The 12,464-nt window shown below is 35.5% G+C and overlaps 1 protein-coding gene across 1 annotated transcript in view; it reads left to right on the forward strand.

Annotated features, from left to right (window-relative positions):
• LOC141523566 (dynein axonemal heavy chain 8) overlaps positions 1 to 12,464 on the forward strand; it is a 412,522-nt gene that overhangs the window by 204,617 nt on the left and 195,441 nt on the right. The window contains exons 45-48 of the mRNA XM_074236848.1: positions 1,680 to 1,867; positions 10,379 to 10,465; positions 11,207 to 11,314; positions 12,078 to 12,212. Coding sequence (XP_074092949.1) covers positions 1,680 to 1,867; positions 10,379 to 10,465; positions 11,207 to 11,314; positions 12,078 to 12,212 — 518 coding nt within the window. The remainder of the gene's footprint in view (positions 1 to 1,679; positions 1,868 to 10,378; positions 10,466 to 11,206; positions 11,315 to 12,077; positions 12,213 to 12,464) is intronic.

Genomic DNA, 12,464 nt, shown 5'->3' on the forward strand with positions numbered 1-12,464 from the left:
CACCAGCCCTAGAGTCAGGAAGACCTGAGTTCAAATTTGGCTTCAGATACTTAATAATTATCTAGCTATGTGACCTTGGACAAGTCACTTAACCCTACTGAGTTCAAATCTGGCTTCAGACACTTAATAATTACCTAGCTGTGTGACCTTGGGCAAGTCACTTAACCCCATTGCCTTGCAAAAACAAAAATAAAATCAAAAAAATTTTAAAAATTAGAAGTTAAGAAGGTGAATAAAATCTTAAAAAACTCAAGCAAACTGAATGAGGATAAAAAAAGAATATACCTTTTTCTCTGAAGTACGTGGCACCTATACCAAATTTACCATGTACTAGGGCATAAAAACCTTACAATCCAATGCAGAAAGGCAAAAATAATAAATGCATGGTTTTCAGATCATGTGCAATAAAATAATATGTAATAAAGGCCATGAAAATATAAATCAAAAATCAATTGGGAACTAAATAACCTAATATTGAAGAATGAATTGATCAAACAACAAATTATAAAAATAATCAGCCATTTTATCCAAGAAAATGCTAACAATGAAAGATCATACCAAAATGTATGGGATGCAGTCAGCTTTTAGGGGAAATTTTGTATCTCTAAAGGCTTATGTGAATAAAATAAAGAGGATATCGGTGAATCAGGTATGTAACTAAAAAAGTTCAAAAAAGAGCAAATTAAAAATCCCCATTAATACCAAATTAGAAAATCTGAAAATCAAAGGAGAAATTAATAAAATTGAAAGCAAGAAAACCATTGATCTAAAAAGTAAAACAAAGAGTTGGTTTTATTAAAGAAAAGTAAACTAGATAAACTTTTAGTTATTTTGATTTTTAAATCAAAAATAAAAAAATGAACTTATCACCAATGAGGAGGAAATTAAAGAGATAATTTCGAGCTACTTTACACAACTGTATACCAATAAATTTGACCTGAGTGAAATGGCTGAGTATTTTAAAAAAATGAAGATACCTAGATTAACAAAAGAGGAAATAAAATACTCAAATAATCCTATTTCAGGAAAAAAATTGAAGAAAACATCAGTATACTCCCCCCAAAAAATCTCGAGATCCAGATGATTTTTACAAGTAAATTCTACCAAACATTTAAGGAATAATTATTTCTAATTCTACATAAGCTATTTTAAAAATAGAAGGAGTTTTGCCAAACTGCTTTTATACCAAAATGGTGCTGATAACTAAACCAAAGCATAGGAAATTATAGGCCTATCTCCCTGATGAACATTGATGTAAAAATCATAAATAAACTTTTATCAAAGAGACTACAATTTGTTAATACTAGGATAATATACCATGATCAGGTAAGACTTATGCCAGGGTAGGTGGGGATGGTTCAATATAAGGGAAAAAATATGATTGAACATATCAATAACAAAATCAACAGAAATCATATGATTCTCTCAATAATAGATGCTGAAAAAGTCTTTGCAAAATACAAAACTAAAGAATATAGGAATAGCCTCAAGGCTAACTGTCACTTTTTGACTGTCATGCTAAAAATGTCCATCCCATAGGAGGCACAAGTGTGTATATAGCAATAGAGGTGATGAATATAAGTTCTCTTGAAAATGATTAGCAGCTAGATGTCAATCTATAAGGTTATGTCAAGTGGGAAACTATTTCAGTAAAATTTTTAAAATATTTTCTACTCCAGGTCTAGCACAGTCTGGTTCCTGGGGATGCTTTGATGAATTTAACAGAATTGAGTTACCTGTATTATCGGTGGCAGCTCAACAGATTTCTATTGTTTTGATAGCAAGAAAGGAGAGGAAAAAGCAGTTTATTTTTTCTGATGGTGATGTTGTTGATCTAAATCCAGAATTTGGAATATTTTTAACAATGGTAAGAAATTATAGTTACTATATATTTATTTAAACAAATGTTAAGGCACTTAAAGTAGAGAAAATCTTAGATTTTTTGAGGATCTTTTAGCTTTCATCTTATGTTTCTACTGCCTTTGGTGATTAATTTTGTTTTTTCTTTCTGTATGGTAAAATAAAATGATTTAAGTAGACTGTCACACACTTTCCCATAAGTGCAGAGTTTGGGGGAAAGTGGGCCCAAGTTTAGGACATGGAGCAAAAGGGGAACACACATGATTCCTATTGTTTTAAAGTCCTTTTCTCTCTTCCTGGAATTTTCATTAAGTTCCCTGATGGTGTGGGGAACTATTTACTGTGGAGTTTTGAAGCTGCCTGTCAGCAGCAGGTCAAGTTTGTCTTTGGTATGCCCCTGAGTTCCCATCTCGGGTTGCTGCCCCTTCCCACAGATCTTCTGGAGATACTGTTACCAATAGCAATGAGAAAATCCAAGTATTCTGATGTTTTTTATCATAAGCTTTTCCTTTGTTCAGAAAGGGGTGGGGAGATGGGCGGGGGTGGGGGGGTGGGGAGGAGACTCAAGCAATTCTCTCCAAGGCTTGGCTATAGCTGCTTCAGCCCTAGGCTGGCCTGATTTGCTATTCCATCTGTACCCAAAGGGCAGATGCTTTCCAGCCACAAGTCATCCCCAATGTGAAAGAAGATGCTTTTGTTAAATGAATCCTAGTTTATACCTTTGTGTGCTTGATTGATACAATAGAGGTGCCTGGGAATTTGTCCACATCTAGTTTATGCCTTGAATTTATTCTTTACTTCTGTAACTCAATCCAAGAAACTGTCTCCAATGATAAAGGTATCTGGACATAAAACTTCTTATATCCCTCTTACATTACATTACAGTACAATGTATTGCATTGTATTCTTCCAGTTTCCTTTCCTTTCCACCTCCTCATTGTACTCCTTCATAATTCTTAACTTTTCCCATCTTATTTTAGGTTTTTCTTGTTTCCTATTGGATAACTTTATTACTCTTCAGTAAAAGAACTTTTTAGCTGTGACTATACTCTTAAAGTTCAGTGAAGGATTAAGCAGTTAAGAAATTTGATTATCTTTTTCCTCAGTCATGAGTTTGGGGGCCAGAAATACCCAAATAATTTCCTCAGCACTCCACAGTACTTTGACAGTGTAGATACAGCTTGATGCTGTTGGCTATACATAGATATCAATGGTTCTCTTATATAATTAGATTAATAAATGTTGGGGGGAATTGAGGGGCATTCTTTTTTATTCAAATTAAAGATTTTATTTATTTTGAGGTTTACAACTTTTCCTCAAGCTTACTTCCCTTCCCCCACCCATCACAGAAGGCAATTTGTTAGTCTTTACATTGTTTCCATGGTATACATTGATTTCAGTTGAATGCGATGAGAGAGAAATCATATTCTCCATTGCAGAGAGCCCCAAATTGTCCCTGATTGTTGCACTGATGGAATGAGCACGTCCATCAACATTGATCATCGCCCCCATGTTGCTGTTAAGGGTGTACAGTGTTTTTTCTGGTTCTGCTCATCTCACTCAGCATCAGTTCATACAAATCCCTCCAGGCTTCCCTGAATCCCGTCCCTCCTGGTTTCTAATAGAACAATAGTGTTTCATGACATACATATACCACAGTTTGCTAAGCCATTCCCCAATTGAAGGGCATTTACTTGATTTCCAATTCTTTGCCCACACAAACAGGGCTTCTATGAATATTTTTGTACAAGTGATGTTTTTACCCTTTTTCATCATCTCTTCAGGATATCGACCCAGTAGTGGCATTGTTGGATCAAAGGATATGCACATTTTTGTTGCCCTTTGAGCGTAGTTCCAAATTGCTCTCCAGAAAGGTTAGATGATTTCACATCTTCACCAATAATGTATTAGCATCCCAGATTTCCCACAACCCTCCCAACAATGATCATTATACTTTCTGGTCATATTGGTCAGTCTGAGAGGTATGACGTGGTACCTGAGAGAAACATTTCTCTAATAAGTAATGATTTAGAGCAATTTCTCATATGACTATGGATTGCTTTGATCTCCTCATCTGTAAATTGCCTTTGCATATCCTTTGACCATTTGTCAACTGGGGAATGGCTTTTTTTAAAAAAATATCACTCATTTCTCTGTATATTTTAGAAATGATTCCTTTGTCAGAATCATTAGTTGTAAAGATTGTTTCCCAGCTTACTACATTTCTTTTGATCTTGGTTGCAGTGATTTTATCTGTGTAAAAGCTTTTTAATTTAATGTAATCGTAATCATCTAGGTTGTTTTTACTGATGTTCTCCATCTCTTCCTTAGTCATAAACTGCTTCCCTTTCCATAGATATGACAGGTAAACTAGTCCATGATCTTCTACTTTGCTTATATTATTATTTTTTATGTTTAAATCCTGTATCCATTTGGCTCTTACCTTGGTATAGGGTGTGAGGTGTTGGCCTAATCTAAGTTTCTTTCATATTAACTTCCAATTTTCCCAGCAGTTTTTATCAAAGAGAGTTTTTATCCCAATAGCTGGACTCTTTGGGTTTATCAAACAGCAGATTACTTTAATCGTTTCCTGCTATTGCACCTAGCCTATTCCACTGGCCCACCACTCTATTTCTTAACCAATACCAAATAGTTTTGATGACTGATGCTTTATAATATAATTTTAGATCAGGTAGGGCTAAGCCCCCTTCTTTTATACTTTTTTTCATTGAATCCTGGCAAATTCTTGATTTTTCATTTCTCCATATGAATTTACTTACAACTTTTTCTAACTCATTAAAGTAATTTTTTGGGATTTTTATTGGTAGGGCACTAAACAGGTAGTTTAGTTTTGGTAGAATTGTCATTTTTATTTTATTAGCTCTACCTATTCATGAGCAATTGATGTTTGCCTAGTTATTTAAATCTGATTTAATTTGTGTGAGAAGTGTTTTATAATTGCTTTCAAAAAGTTTCTAAGTCTTCCTTGGCAAAGAGACTCCCAGGTATTTTATATTATCTGAGGTTACTTTGAATGGATTTTGTCTTTCTACCTCTTCCTGTTGGATCTTGCCAGTCAAATACAGAAAAGTTGAGGATTTATATAGTTTATATCCTGCAACTTTGCTAAAACTGCTAATTGTTTCCAGTAGTTTTTTTGGATGATTTCTTAGGATTCTCTAGGTATACCATCATGTCATCTGCAAAGAGTGAGAGTTTTGTTTCTTCCTTCCCAATTCTAATTCCTCCAATTTCTTTTTCTTCTCTAATTGCTGAAGCTAATATTTCTAATATGATATTGAATAGTAGTGGTGATAAAGGGCACCCTTGTTTCACCCCTGATCTTATTGGGATTGCCTCTAGCCTCTCCCCATTGAATATAATGTTTGTTGATAGTTTCAGATAGATACTGCTAATTATTCTAAGGAACAGTCCATTTATTCCTACACTCTCTAGTGTTTTTAATAGGAATGGGTGATGTATTTTGTCCAAAGCGTTTTCAGCATCTATTTATATGATCATATAATTTCTGATAGGTTTGTTGTTGATATAAATGATTATACTAGCAATTTTCCTAATATTGAACCAGCCCTGCATTCCTGGGATGAATCCTACTTGGTCAAAATGTATTATCCTAGTGATTACTTGTTGTAATTGTTTTGCTAAGATTTTATTTAAGATTTTTGCATCTAGTATAGGTCTATCCTGTCAGTAAGAAAGTTATCCAATAGGAAAGAAGAAAAACTTAAAATAAGATGGGAAAAGTTAAGAATTATGCTGGAGTACAAGGAGGAGGTGGAATGGAAAGGAAACTGGAAGAATGTAATGTAATACATTGTACTGTATTATAATGTAAGAGGAATATAAGAAATTTTATGTCCAGATACCTTTATCATTGGAGACAGTTTCTTGGATTGAGGTACAGAAGTAATGAATAAATTCAAGGCATAAACTAGATGTGGACAAATTCCCAGGCACCTCTATTGTATCAATAGGTCTTTCCTATTGCAACAGGTCTATCCTTTTCTTTCTCTGTTTTAACTCTTCCTGGTTTAGGTATCAGCACCATATTGGTTTCATAGAAAGAGTTAGGCAGAGTTCTGTCTTCCCCTATTTTTCCAAAGAATTTATATAGAATTGGAACCAATTGTTCCTTAAATGTTTGGTAGAATTCACTTGTGAATCCATCAGGCCCTGGGGATTTTTTTCTGATGGCTTGTTGAATTTCTTTTTCTGAGATAGGGTTGTTAAGGTACTTAATCTCCTCTTCATTTAACCTGGACAATTTATATTTTTGTAAATATTCATCCATTTCACTTAGATTGTCAAATTTATTGGCATAGAGTTGGTCAAAATAATTTTTGAATTATTACTTTAATTTCCTCCTCATTGGTGGTGAGTTCACCTTTTTCATTTATGATAATAATAATTTGGTTTTCTTCTTTAATCAAATTGACCAGAGGTTTATCAATTTTATTGTTTTTTCATAAAACCAACTTTTTGTTTTATTTATTAATTCAATAGTTTTTTTGCTTTCAATTCTATTAATTTCTCCTTTAATTTTTAGAATTTCTAATTTGGTATTTAATTGGAGATTTTTAATTTCTCTAATTTTTAAGTTGCATATTTAGTTTGTTTATTTCCTCTTTCTCTAATTTATTCTTGTAAGAATTTAAAGATATAACATTTCCCCTGACAGCTGCTTTCAATGAATCCCATAGGTTTTGGTATGTTGTTTCACTATTGTCATTATCTAGGATAAACTAATTGATTCTTTCTATTATTTGTTGTTTGATCCACTCATTCTTTAAAATGAGGTTATTCAGTTTCCAATTAGTTCCGCATCTGTATTTCCCTGGCCCAATATTGCATATGACTTTTATTGCATTGTGATCTGAGAAAGATGTATTCACTATTTCTTCCTTTCTCTAGTTGATTATTAGGTTTTTATGCCATAGGACATGATCAATTTTGTATAAGTGCCATGTACTGTAGAGACAAAGTTATATTCCTTTCTATCCCCATTCAATTTCCTCCATAAGTCTATCATATCTAGTTTTTTTAAACAATCTATTTCCTACTTCTTTCTTTTTTATTTTATGATTCAATTTATATAAATCTGAGAGCAGGATGTTGAGGTCTCCCACTAGTAGAGTTTTGCTGTCTATGTCTTCCAGTAGTTCTTTCAGCTTCTCCTCAAAGAATTTGGATGCTATCCCATTGGGTGCATATATACTCAGTATTGAAATTACTTCATTGTCTCTGGTACTTTTTAGGAGGATATAGTTTCCTTCTTTCTCTCTTTTAATGCTATCTATTTTTGCAGTTGCTTTGTCTGAGTTAAGGATTGATAACCCCTGCTTTTTTCACTTCAGCTGAAGCAAAATATATTTGATCCACTCTGTTACCTTTACTCTATTTGTAGCTCTCTGCTTCAAAGGAGTTTCTTATAAGCAGCATAATTGTAGGATTCTGGTTTTTAATCCAGACTGCTATTTGCTTATGTTTTAAGGGAGAATTCATCCCATTCACATTCAGTTATAATTACTATTTACTGCCCTCTATGCTATCATCCCTCTGTTTGTATTTTTCCCTTCCCCCCTTATCCATATTGCCCAGTATTTTATTTCTGAATACCACCCCCTTCAGTGTGTTTGCCCTCTTATATCCACCCCTCCCCTTTCTTTCTCCTTTCCCTTTTTCCTTTTTCCCTTCCCTTCCTTCTGATAGTTCCCCTTTTTTTCTACCCTTACCTTTCTCCACCTCCTTCCCCTTTTCCCCTTTTAATACTTGAAAGGTTAGATGTCTTTTAAGTTAACTGAGTATGTATGTAAGTTAACTTTAAGCCAAGTCTGATGAGAGAAAGATTCAGGTTTTTCTCATCTCCTCCCTTCTTCCCCTCTATTACCATAGGTATTTTGTACCTCTTAATGTAATGAGATTTACCCCATTCAATCCCCTTCCTCCTCCTGTCTCCTTCCTACCCCCCTTTTTAAAGTAGTGTTTTTAAATCATTCTATCCAAGTCATAGAAAATTCTGAGTATACATCACTTCTAGCTAAATACATTCTTTCTAATAGAGTTACAATTCTGGAGAGTTATTAGAATCTTTCTCCCAAGTGAGGTTATAGCCAGTTTCATCCCATTGGATAGCAGTCTCATGGATAAGTCATGAGTGTCCATCACTCCTGGCTAGGTATATTCTTTCTGTTAGAGTTACAATTCTCAGGAGTTATAAGAATCTTTTCCCCCTGCTGGGATATAGCCAGTTTCAACTTACTAGATAGCAGTTTTTTTCTTAACCTCCCCCCCTTTTATAACCTTTTCATGTGTCTCTTGAACCTCCTGTTTGATGTCCAAATTTCCTATTTAGCTCTGGTCTTTACATCAGGAATTTTTGGAATTCTTCCATTTCATTAGATGTCCATCTTTTCCCCTGAAAAAGAAGGCTCAGCTTTGCCTGATACTGGATTCTTGACTGCATTCCAAGCTCCCTTGCTCTTTGGAATATCTCCTTCCAGGCCCTTCGATCCCTTAACACTGATGCAGCCAGGTCCTGCATAATCCTTACTGTGGATCCTTGGTATTTAAATTGTTTCTTTCTGGTGGTCTGTAGGATTTTATCTTTATCTGATAATTCTGGAATATCTCCATAACATTCCTTGGTATTTTTCATTTTAGGATCTCTTTCTGGAGGGGATCGATGTATTCTTTCAATAACTACTTTGCCCTTGGGGGCGGCTAGGTGGCGCAGTGGATAAAGCACTGGCCCTGGAGTCAGGAGTACCTGGGTTCACATCCAGTCTCAGACGCTTAATAATTACTTAGCTGTGTGGCCTTGGACAAACCACTTAACTCCATTTGCCTTGCAAAAAAACCCTAATTTGCCCCCTGGTTCCATGATATCGGGACAATTTTCCATCACTAGATCCTATAATATTAAGTCCAGGCTTTTTTTCTCTTCAACGTTTTAAGGAAGTCCAATAATTCTCAGGTTGCCCCCTTCTTGATCTATTCTTGAGGTCAGTGATTTTGCTGATGAGGTATTTTTCATTTTCTTCTATTTATTCTATTTTTCTGTTTTCTTTAACAAGCTCTTGCTGTCTCATGAAGTCATTAGTCTCCACAGACTCCATCCTTTTTTAAAGAGAGTTTTCTTCATTTACCTTTTGCAACTCCTTTTCCAATTGGTCAATTCTAGTTTTGAAAGAGCTTTCCATTTGACCAATTGAGGTTTTGAGAGAATTATTTTCTTTTTGCATTTGCCCAGTTGAGGATCTGGGAGAATTATTCTCATTTTGTATTTGTCCAATTGTATTTTCCAATGATTTGTTTTCTTGTTGTAAGGTGTTAATCTTCTCTTGGGTTTCTTTCCCCACGTTTTCCAATTGATTTTTAAACTCCTTCCTTATTTCTTCAAGGAAGTCTTTCTGTGCTGGAGACCAGATCATATTCTCCTCAGTGGTTCTAGGTCTCTCTGAGTCTTTTCCTTCCAAGAATTTTTCTATGGATCTACCTTTCCACTGACCTTTCTTCATTTTGCTAAGACCTTGAGTTGGGGAGGGGCTGGTTCAAGGAGGTTTGGTGTTGGGATCCCTGGAGGCTTTACTCACTGAGTGCAATACCTCCAGCTGTCCAGTAGGAGGTGCTGATTGCTTTCTCTGTAGTGTCTGTGACCTTGATTGAGGCCTTCTCCCTTGGCCTGGAGGGAGTTATTGAAGCTGTTAAATACTTTTGTCTTCAATCAATGGTAGGCTCTACCCTGGGGTGAGGTCATCCCTCTCCCTATTGTTAGCTGGACTGGTTTTTCTGCTCACACACCTGTGCCTGGGGCAGAAGTAGTCTGTAATTGTGTTTGTTCTGGGAAGAGGCCTCAGCAGCAATGGAGGCATGGACTCAGTTTCTCAGCCCTGAGGAGCCCAGGAATGGTGTCTGCAGCTCTCCTGCCCTGGAACTCTTCCCCCAGCCCTGTTGGTAGGCTCCAATACTGATGCCTCTGCTCCCTAGTTGACCCAAGCCCCTCTGCCTACCAGGCTCTAGCCCCACTGATCAAGCAGGTCTGGCTCTCAGGCCATCAGGCTCCCGGGGCTCCAACCACACTGCTAATCAGACTTATCTGTGACTGCTCCGCCCTCTGTGCCCAGACTCACCCAGGACCTCGGAAAACAAATCCTGAGGTAGATGTTCTTTCTCCTGGCTTTTCTTTCTAGGTTTTGTGGATCAAAATTCTGTTAAGAGGTTTGTTTCATATCATAGATGGGGAAAGATCAGGAGACTTTAGAACTGTGCCTGTCTTCTCTCTGCCATCTTGGTGGGAAGTCTAACATTCTTAAATTATATGGATGGTTCTCCTGTAAATTTTGTGAGATCAGAATAGTTTAATTAGTATAATCTAGGGAGAAATAATTTCTTAGCAGAATTAAACATCTTAAGATATATTATAGTTTTCATTTATTGAACTGAAAAAAAGCTAAAGTATATGATATTAAGTAATATAGTATAATATTTTTCCTTTTAGAATCCTGGATATGCTGGTCGCCAAGAATTACCAGAGAACTTAAAAATTAATTTTCGAACTGTTGCTATGATGGTTCCTGACAGACAGGTATTCATTTTTATTTTATTATCATATTTATTTTATTATTGTGAACAATCCTGAACTTAGAGAACTAATAATCAAACTTATCTCCCTTTTCTTATTTGAGAGATAGAGACTACAGAAATGTAACATCTGTGCAGATATGAAACCCCTATCATATTGGTCACTGAATTGGTTGGTTTTCTAGGAGTGTCCTTCTTTTACTTGAGTAGGGGAGGGAGAGTACAGAAGAAATGGCTATGGTACAAATATGACATTTAACAATAAAACTTTTTAAAACCAGAAGATTATTCATCTTCTTGTACCAGTAATCAGAAGAAACCTATATTATACATTTACCATTAAGAGCCAGATTTCACATATCCTATCTAATCCTCATGAGAATCAAATAGCATAGACATAGAATAAACTATAGTTACCTATCATAACATTTATATCAGAGGCAACTAGAGGATGCAGTAGGAAGAGAGCTGGGCATGGAATCAGGATCACCTGAATTCAGATCTAACCTCAGACACTTACTAGCTGTGTGATGTTGCCAAGTCACCCTAAGCTCTGTCTGCCTCATTTTTCTCATCTGAAAAATGGGGATGATAGTAACCCCTAACTTTTAGGGTTCTTGTGAAGATCAAATAAGATAACATTAGTAAAAATTGATTATTGACACATTGTTTGGCACATAGCACTATGTAAATGTTAATTATTTTATTTAGCAAAACTGATGAAACTCAATAAATTGAATTTCAGATAATTATGAGAGTGAAGCTTGCAAGCTGTGGGTTTCTTGAAAATGTTATCTTAGCCCAGAAATTCTATGTTCTTTACAAACTTTGTGAGGAGCAGCTTACAAAACAGGTAATTTTGTGAAGTTACTTGTTCAAAAAATTGAAGGTAACTTTTAATTTTATTTTCATATTTGCTGCTTGCCTAATTTTTTCCTCTATTCAAAGATATTTGAAATACATATTTTTTTAAAAAATAATTTAAGGGGCACAGTCTTTGGATTCAGGAGGACCTGAGTTCAAATATGACCTTAGCCACTTAATAATTACCTAGGCATGTGACTTTGGGCAAGTCACTTAATCCCACTGCCTTAGATAAATAAAAAAAAAAAACTTTTATAGATCCATTTAAAATGATTCCTTAGGGCAGCTAGGTGGTGTAGTGGATAAAGCACCGGCCCTGGAGTCAGGAGTACCTGGGTTCAAATCCTGTCTCAGACACTTAATAATTACCTAGCTGTGTGGCCTTGGGAAAGCCACTTAACCCGGCTTGCCTTGCAAAAACCTAAAAAATAAAATAAAACAAAATGATTCCTTAAACTTGACATTTATCCCTAGTAGTAATACTTGCCTTGATATTCTGAATAACATTCCAAATGTGATTAAGGATATGTATATGAAATTTTAGAATTTCTCAGAGGTCTCAAATTTTCCTGTTCTATTTCCTTTTCTTCCTGGCAGAGAGGACCCTTTTGGTCTATGGAAAAGAAAAATAAGTTTGTGCTAAATTAATGCTGTAACTTAGTTACTACAGAATCATTAACTCCATAAAATTAGAGAATTTGGATTTGTAGAATTGCAAATAGGTAATTTTTTTTCTGCCTTTTTACTTTTAGGTTCACTATGACTTTGGTCTAAGAAATATTCTGTCAGTGTTGCGGACTCTTGGAGCTCAAAAAAGAGCCAGACCAGATGACAGTGAACTAAGCACTGTTATGAGAGGCCTAAGAGATATGAACCTCTCTAAGTTGGTAATCATCTTCTTTGACTTTTTTTCTGTTTCCAATGATGGTGTTCAGATTGACTGCCACCACTTTGCAGCGAGTTGGGATATAAGTCCACCGGGGAAAGAGAAGTAATAAAGTCACAGAGTGACAGAGGCAGATCAGGCTTGAATCAATTTGAGGGCCTGAGAGCTGTTGCTCAGAGGTTGTCTCTATTATGGGAAATGTTATGCTTATGTATATCCTCTAGAGCTGCTAATTATTGGAGGAACATAGGAA

The sequence above is a fragment of the Macrotis lagotis genome, chromosome 5 (assembly GCF_037893015.1).
Source record: "Macrotis lagotis isolate mMagLag1 chromosome 5, bilby.v1.9.chrom.fasta, whole genome shotgun sequence".
In the NCBI taxonomy this organism is placed as follows: domain Eukaryota; kingdom Metazoa; phylum Chordata; class Mammalia; order Peramelemorphia; family Peramelidae; genus Macrotis; species Macrotis lagotis.